The 8,644-nt window shown below is 47.5% G+C and overlaps 1 protein-coding gene across 1 annotated transcript; it reads left to right on the top strand.

Annotated features, from left to right (window-relative positions):
- Nucleotides 1-5,924: 5,924 nt before the first annotated feature.
- CBY3 (chibby family member 3) lies at nucleotides 5,925-8,325 on the top strand (the record flags this gene model as incomplete). The annotated part of the gene is made up of 1 exon (XM_019661373.1): nucleotides 5,925-8,325. A coding segment is annotated over one exon (669 nt), but the record flags the coding sequence as incomplete, so codon positions are not given.
- Nucleotides 8,326-8,644: the final 319 nt, after the last annotated feature.

Here is an 8,644-nt window from a genome sequence, read left to right as displayed (position 1 = left end):
CTTGGGCCAGTGAAGCAACGTCCTCCACAACTAGACTGAAGAACAAAAACGACAGCAACTTGTCTGTTCCCCTTCCCCCCAATTCCCCAGCACTGTTCCCATTCCCCCAATTCCCCAATAAACATCTTTAAAAAAAAAAGTGTTTCTGCTGAAAATGTTTGACCTGTGGCCTGGTTCCAATGCCTGAAGTAGGTGTTTTGAAGTCCAGCGTGACATGATGCACACTTGGTCCCCTTTTCACTCTTCAGACGACTCTAAAATCTTCCATTCACAAAGGAGCTCTGCACGCCCATGCCTGCCTGCTTGCCTTCCCCTTGGCCTCCGCCACTCAAACCCAGGTGCAGACTCTCAGTTTCTGTGGTGCTTCGTAAAGGTGGTTATCTAGAGCAGATAGAACATCATTAACATTTTTTTCAGATTTTTTACTAAAACAGAACATTTAAACATTTTTTTCAGAGTATTGCAGATTCCCAAGGACTTCATGGCACTAATTTTAAGCACAATGGGTGGGGAGCCACACGGGAGACGAGAAGTGGAGCAGTGCACCCCTAGAGCAGTGCAGCGCCACCCACCCAGCCCAAGAGAGGCTAAAGAAGGAAAAGCATAGGGAGGACAAACCCAAGAGGTAGGGATCCCTTCCTGCTAAATCTGCTCTTCCTAGGAAGGCACCTTGCAGAAAAGGGAGTGTATGAACAATGCCACAGAAAATGGAGGTGTTGGGTGAAGCGTGTGCATTTTTTATAACTATGCTCTTGTGTTCTGTACAGCTTGATTTTTAAAAATTATTATTTTAACTTTTTTTAAAATTAGGGAACAATGTGTTTTTTCCAGGACCCATCAGCTCCAAGTCAAATTGTTGTCCTTCTATTTTAGCTGTGGAGGGTGCAAGCTCAGTTTCAAGTACAGTTGCAGCTTTCAATCTAGTTGCGAGGGTGGGGGGATGCGGGGGTTGGGGCGCAGCCCACCATCCCATGTAGGAGTCGAATCGGCAACCTTGTTGTTAAGAGCAGGCACTCTAACCAATTGAGGCATCCAGCCACTCAGCTCAAGGTGCCATGTTCAATCTTAGTTGCAGGGGAGGGGTGGTGGTGCAGTCCACCATCACATGTGGGAGTCAAACTGGAAACCTTGTTGTTAAGAGCACGTGCTCTCACCAGCTAAACCATCCTGCCACCTTTTGGCAGCTCAGCTCACGCGCAGCTCACAGGCCCATGTGGGAATCGAACCGGCAACCCTGTTCTCAGAGCACATGCTCTAACCAACTGAGCCAACCGGCCGGCCCTAGTTTGATTTCTTGTTTTCAGCAAGTTTTACACAAGTGCAGAATGTTTTCTTAAAACTATAAAGCACAGAGTATGCCTTATTGTTGTTTCTGGGAAGGGCAAATGTCACTAACAGGATATCTTAGAAGTGGGACTGAAATCACAAGATTTTGCTTCCCGGGTTTTGGAAATATTCCTCTCAGTCGCCAGGAGAAGGGATTCACTGACATACACAGTGACTATGGCATTTACCTGTGGTGTGGGGAAATGTAAATTCAATTACGTCCTCCTCTCCTTTCCTCCATGCCATCAGAATGAACTTCATGTCCTTAAACTCAGACTTCATGGGACCTGGCACTGCTTTTCTCATGGGCTCCAAATCTGGTCTTTTCAGTGACAACATTGAGATGGAGTCCCTCAAAAGAGCCAGGACCCATTGCTCTTTTTTTTATTTTTTATTGCGGATCTTTAAATTCTGCCGTTTTCATTAAACTTCCTCAGAATCAAGGTCTGCTTGTGAAAGGAGTTAGTGTATTAAAAAAAATTGTTCCTCAGCTCCCTACCTTTTGCTTTTCAAATAATCAAATAAAGACTTCCTCGGGTTTTGTAGCTTTTCCTTTTTTGTAGTCCACAGAAATAAGGGACATTGAAAGTTGCTGTATACTATGGTCACCCATGATCTGCCTGAAATATCATGATTTTTAATGAAAATAAGCTTTAATAACACAGACACACTTGGGGGGGAACGGGAGAATATGAATAAGAACAAATCACAGGCTTGGTTACAATATGCCTGGGCTCTTGTTCCATGTTCATCAGACAACCTTCTGAGGGTTGATTTGAGCTCTCAACTGTCCTGATGATAGAAAGAGTGAGCTGTAGACACTGAGCATAAGGGCTTATTTGTGGAAACTGACATTCTAATTTTAAAACTAGAATGGAAATTCAATTATATGGAATTGAAATTACATGGAAATTCAAAGAACCTAGAAAGCCAAAGTAATCTTTTAAAAATATTGTCAGAAGATTTACATTACCAGCTGTCAAGACTTACTGTAAGCTACAATAATTAAGAAAATATGGTATTGGTGCAAGAATACAGAGACCAATGGACGAGAATGAGCTCCCAGGAAGAGACAGTTACATGATGAACAACAAAAACAGGACCACGGACTACAACTAAGGGGGAAAGCTAGTCTTTTTATAAATGGCACTGGATCAACTTGACATCTATATGAAAAAGATCGACTCCTACCTCACACTATAAACAAAAATTAACTCAAAATGGAGCACAGACCGAAATGTAAAACTAAAACCAGAAAACTTCTAGAAGAAAACAGGAGAAAATCTTAGTGATTTTAGGTTTGGCAAAGAGTTCTTAAATATGACACAAAAAGCATAAACTACAAAAGAAAAAGATTGATAAATTGGACTTTATCAAAATTAAAAACTTTTACTTTAAAAGGCAAGCCACAGACTGGGAGAAAATATTTGCTGACTATATTGGACAACTACGTAGCATTAAAGAACTCCTTATACTCAATAAGAGAATCCAGTGGGAAAAAGTGGGTAAAAGTGTTGAACAATGTCACCAAGGAGGGTAACAAATAGCACCTGAAAAGATACCCAACATCATTAGCTGTGAGGAAAAAAATTAAAAGCAAAATTTAGACAACACCCACTAGAATGACTAAAAATAAAAAGGCTTACCATACAAAGTGTTGACAAGCATGTGGAGGAACAGAAACTCTTTCACTACTGGTAGGGCTGTCATCCAAACATTCTGGGAAAAGTGTGATAGCTTTTCATGGAGAGGTAAACATACACCTACCATGTGACCCAGCCATTCAAGAGAAATAAAAGCACGTGGACACACAGTAAGACTTGTACATGGGTGTTCATAGCAGCTGGACTTGTAATGGTCCCCAAACTGGAAACAACCCATTTCCATCAAGTGGATGGGAAAACACATTCTATATAATGGAATACTACTCATCAATAAAAGGAATGAATTGTTGATAAATGCAGCAACCTGGATGAATCTCAAAATAACTATGCTGTAAGAAGCTAGTGCAAAACAAAGTACACACTAACAAAGTACACATACAATTCCAGAAAATGCAAATGAATAGTGTTGAGAGCAGAGGGAACTTCTGAAGATAATGGATATCTTCACTATCTTAATTTTGGTGATTTTTTTAATTTTTATTTTGGTAGTGATTTCATACATTATCAGAACATACCAAATTGTGTATTATAAATATATGTAGTTTATTGTCAATTATACCTTAATAAAACTGTTCAAGGAAAACATTTTTCAGAAGATGGCGCTATCCGGCTCTGCCCCAGGGTGTGAGCTCCCCTGGAGCTGGGTCTGATCCCTTGTAGAGCCATGCAGGAGGCTGGATCAACTGGGAGGCCCCTGGAAGAAACCCTTGGAGTCAGAAATGCCAAATAGAGGTGATGGCAGTCAACTGGGTGTGCTTGGCAGGTAGGGTTGACTTCATTTCCTTCCACCACCTCAACACATGGTGCTTGTTCTTCAAACACGCCCAGCTTCTTCCTGCCTCTAACCCGATCTTCACGTAGCTGGGGTCTCCTCATCACTTAGGTCAGCATGAATGTCAAGTGCCTTCATTGAGCATGTCTGAATTAGTTCCTACCCCTCACCCTGTCCTAGGCATTTTACTTCTCTATTTTCTTCATTGTATATATCACAAATTCTTATTCAGTTATTTCATTTTCATTATGTAGTCTCTTCCTCCTCCTCTACGCCACTGGCACCTCACAGAGCTCTTTTACTGGGAGTGCACCCACCCCATGGGTGCCTTAAGTGTTGGTTGACAGCTCACAGTTCCCCCTGCCAATGACTGAAATGAGAGGAGGAAGGAGGAGGGTACAAAAGACTGGGTCCTGGTGATAAGGAGGCCAACCTTTGTGGTGGTTTCTATAATTCCCCATGGGATCGGGCTGAAGCTAGTCTCTCCGAGGCCACGCTCTTGCTTTGTCTCTTTTCCCTGCCCTGTCCTGCTTCCCTTCTTCCCTTCTTCCAAGAGCACTTCCCCCAATAAATCATTCAAACAAGAATTCTCATCTCAGGCTCTGCTTCTCGGGAACCTGACCCATGGCAGCCTACATTAGCTTCACAAGAGAATATCTTGTTCACTCCCCTAGAACAAATGCCTATCTCAGGTTCTGCTTATGTTCCCTTCCCTCTAAGAATGATAGCTTGATGACGAAATGCCTTCAACACACTCCTAGAACAGTGCCTGGAACACAGTAGGCACTCAATAAATGTGCTGACCGAAAAAGGGAGAGCCTAGGGTCTGTTTTATGGCTTGGCAGTCAGCACCCTTTCTGTTCTGGGCTGATTCATCTTGGAGGCATTGTGAGTCATAGCAGGTGGACATCAGCTGAGTAGTTCAGAGATGGAGCCAGGCCTGGAACAGAAGCTCGGCACCTCCAACATATCCTCCAGGTAAGGGAAAACACAAAATGAGGATTCTCAGTGAAGGGTCCTCTGGGAAGATGCAACCTCAAGGGTGGGCCTGGTTGCACCTCTTGGGTTCTCTGAGCACTTCCAAAGACCTGTCCCTGAGCTACAATTAGGGGATAGCACCTCCCAGTCTCCACCCAGCTATGTGTGAGGTATAAGTGTGTGTTGAATTGATGAAGGCGTGACAGAGAGAACCCTGCCCCAGAATTCTTTCCCTTTTCACCCTTCACCAGAAGAGGAATTTCCAAGAGGGCATATAGTCCTCTTCTCACACAACAGAATCAGCACTTACGGGAGGCAGGGAATGAGACCTGTCTGTTATCTGGACTTTATCTTCCTTGAGAATGTATTCTGCTTGGGATAAATTGGGACAAAAGTCATGTGTAGTCTGCACAACTTCTCACCTCAAGCCCTAAGCAGAAGTCCTAGCCCATGGCACACGCCCCCAGGATGTAACTGAGCACACTGAACTGTGAACTATCTACACACACATGTGGTTTCCCAGCTGGACCGGCATTATCTAGAGGGCAGGCATAGACTGTGCTGGGTGGGACTCCCTGCGCAGACCAGGGCCTGAAATTGAGCACATGCCAGTTCGAGGTTGTAGAATAACTGAATGATGAGGGCAGTCACACTGCTGGTTATGCTAGACATCCTACCACTTTCCAGAATCCAGATCCAGCCCCGGCTTTGTAATCCTTCAGCAGTGCCCTCGACCCCGTCCAGCTTCCTCTTATGCAATCCCCAGCTGAGTACCTTCCACCAACCTCACCCTAAGCTCTTCCTCACGTCTGGAACACACAAACCTTTCCTGGCTCTTCACTCTCCCTAGAGACTCTCTTTAGCTAGCCCCAGTCCACCTGGTAAAGTCCTGTGCATCTTTGAAGTACCTGTGTCTGCTATCACTCTCTCCTCTCCAGCCCATGAGCCCTCCCAGCAGCTGCCCAGCGCTCAGAGAGCAGTGATTTGGTCCTTCATTGGCACCTTTGTCCCCAGGGCCGGACCCAGAAGTCTTTGGGGAAGGTGGTTTTGGGAGACTGCTGCTAGAGCAAGTGTGCATGGATGGGCTCCTCAGTGGCTAAGCCCTGTCCACCGAGCCTCGCGGTTTTAGGGAGTAGCCAGCACGGAGCAGGCTGCTCACCCAGACCCTTGCTCCCTAGCAGTGAACCTGGCTCGCCTTCATCAATCAGGACACCAGGGGTCCCGACACAAGGGCGCAGCCCCTATCTCCTGTGTCCTCGCAGCTCTGTTCCAGGCACCCCACGCGCCCGCCGAGGGCCCACCAGGCCCTAGCCCTGGAAGCCTTCCGGTGCCTGGCCTTGGGCCACGCCAGCCGCCTGTGGGAGGAGTTACGGCAGTTCTGGGCCGACCACTTCTCGCGGCGCTTTTCGCCGCGGCGTCCGCCGCTACGCCGCATCTCCTCCATGTCCACCTTCTACTTGCTGGACCACCGCACGCGCCAGGCCGAGCTGGGCCTCAACTACGGCGCGCCGCGGACACGTCTCAGCGACGAGGCCTTCGTGTTCCGCGACGGCCGCTGGACTGCCGAGGGCCCGGCAGGGCGGTCTAGGCCGCCGCCGCTCTCGCCTACCATCTCGGGCCGGAATGCACAAGGGCAGCGCGTCAAGAGCCAAGTGCTGCTGGAGGAGAACAACTACCTGAAGCTGCAGCAGGAGCTGCTCATGGACATGCTGACGGAAACCACCGCGCGCATGCACCTGATGGAAAATCAAAACAGCGAGACCAGCACGGCTGACTCGGTGCGCGTCTGGCGGACTGAGCAGGCGCGACGGCGCGGACGGCGTGCCCACGCTGGAGCCGCGGTGACGCAATAAAGTCCGTGCGGCGCTCGCGCGCCTCTTGCCTTTGCGCGCGCCTGGAGCCTTGATGGTGCCCGGCGCAGAGGGGGCGGGGTCGCGCTCCCGCGGGAACCTTACCCTGGTTCCTGGTGTGGAAAGATGGCTTAGCCGGCAGCCCGTCTGGGGAGGGGGCGATAGGGCCGTGGAGTAGGGTTGTGTGCGGCCCGCTAGGAACACAGAGTGGGAGCTAGGCTTGCAGCAGGCAGTGCCGCCGGCGGGGGATGGCAGGGGTGGCAGGCAATGGCATTCTTGGCCCAGGAGACGTAGGGTGAAGTCCTGGAGGCAGCGAAACCTTGGGCGCTCAAGGATGGAGGGTGCGGTGAGGCGAGGCAGGCTGGGTGGATCGGGGACCTTGCACTTGGCCCTCCCAGCCTTGAGGTGCTCGTGGGAGGGGTTTCAGCTTGAGTCCAGGGTAAGTGTGTTTTAGGACCAGGAAACTGTTCCCCTAAAGCAGCTTTCTGGAGACTTTGGGCTCTGCTTCCCCCACCTGGCTGGCTTTTGGCGAGTTGCGTCTCTGCTGCAGGCCTCCTTCTAATGTGGAATGAGGGGAGTCCGCCCGGCCCAGGGTATAATCCTCTACAGATAGGATTTGCCCGACCTACGCTATTTTAAAATTCTGCGTTAGTTGCCAGCATTTAAGAATTTGGAGTATTTCACACAAAAAAATCTAGATTTTCTGTGTTCTCCAGAGAAAGAAGACTTGGCCACCCTGGACCAGCATTCTACCCAGCAGCATTTCCCTTGATCTGAATTGTGGCTGTCACCGCCTAGTCAGCTTCACCCCTCTTTCCCCCTATCGGAGGCTGATTTGGGTGTCGCTCTAGTTGGGTATTCTCTCGCAGGACATGGGAGAGTCCACTCCTCCAATACACGCATACACACAAGGTGTTACATAAGGTGCAACGGGGGTGAGGGGGGCGTATTATACTTGTGAGTGATGTAGTTGCACAACATCACTCAAAAGGTGATGGATGACACTGGCCCTTGTGACCTGCAACCCTTTCCCCTGGAATGTAGACAGGCCATTTAGGCATCCACCAGAAACTTGAGTCCGTAGAACTCTGAACCGTTTCCCTAGGGCCATATGAAACCTGTGAGAGAAGTGGGTATCCTGCCTCAGCCTAACTTGCTTTCAGAAATGGGTTAGGGGTTATGAAACCACTTCTTTGTATTGTCAACTGAAAGTTGAAGTTTATAGGTGTCAGTTCAACAACAGGAAGCCCCAATTTGGAGTATGGTGAAGGGGAATTTATTCAGTGAAAAGAGCTCAGTCATGAAACAGCTCAGATGTGGAACAGCATGGCTGTGAGACAGCCAGGGCAAGGAGGCCTGTGTTTCAGTTTCAGCTCAGCTCTGGTGCTCCAGCCCACTGGCTGAAATACAATTCCAGGAACCCCTTTGGAAGAACTGTCTCAGCCATTCGGAACACAGTAGGCAGGCAGTGCAGTGCAGCCTTCTCCCTGAAGCACAGAGAGCATGAGAGGCCCCCGTTTAGCAATGACTGTTAAACTTTATAAATTGGTGCTCAGTTAACCACCAGGAGTCCTTAACAGGCACAACATTCTCGGGGTCCACAGTATAAAAATGTGACCTGATGAAATTAGCAAAACGTCATTAGACACTAAGCTTAAAAACATTTTTTTGAACAGTGCTCTTGTATTTTAATTCTGTATATTAATATAGATTAAATAAAATATTTAAAGTAGTTATAATTGTGAAATAAGATTTAAAATAACCAAGAAAATAAAAAACATACAGAAAAGGAAATGAAAAGGGAATAAAAATGATACACTAGAAAAAAAATGAAGGCATTAATGGAGAAACTATAGTAAGTGAAAGAAGCAAGACACAAAGAACCACATAATGTATGATTCTATTTATATAAAATATCCAGAATAGGTAAATCCCTGGAGACAGCAGGTTGGTTGTTGACAAGAGCTAGGGGAAGCAGGGAGAAGGGGGTGACTACTTAACAGGTACAGGAGTTCCTTTGTTTTTTTTAAAGATTTTGGGGAATTGGGGGAGGG

This window comes from Hipposideros armiger, unplaced genomic scaffold (assembly GCF_001890085.2).
Source record: "Hipposideros armiger isolate ML-2016 unplaced genomic scaffold, ASM189008v1 scaffold_347, whole genome shotgun sequence".
NCBI lineage: Eukaryota > Metazoa > Chordata > Mammalia > Chiroptera > Hipposideridae > Hipposideros > Hipposideros armiger.
The sequence above is the reverse complement of the archived record's forward strand: the minus strand, read 5'-3'. Positions and strand labels throughout refer to the sequence as shown.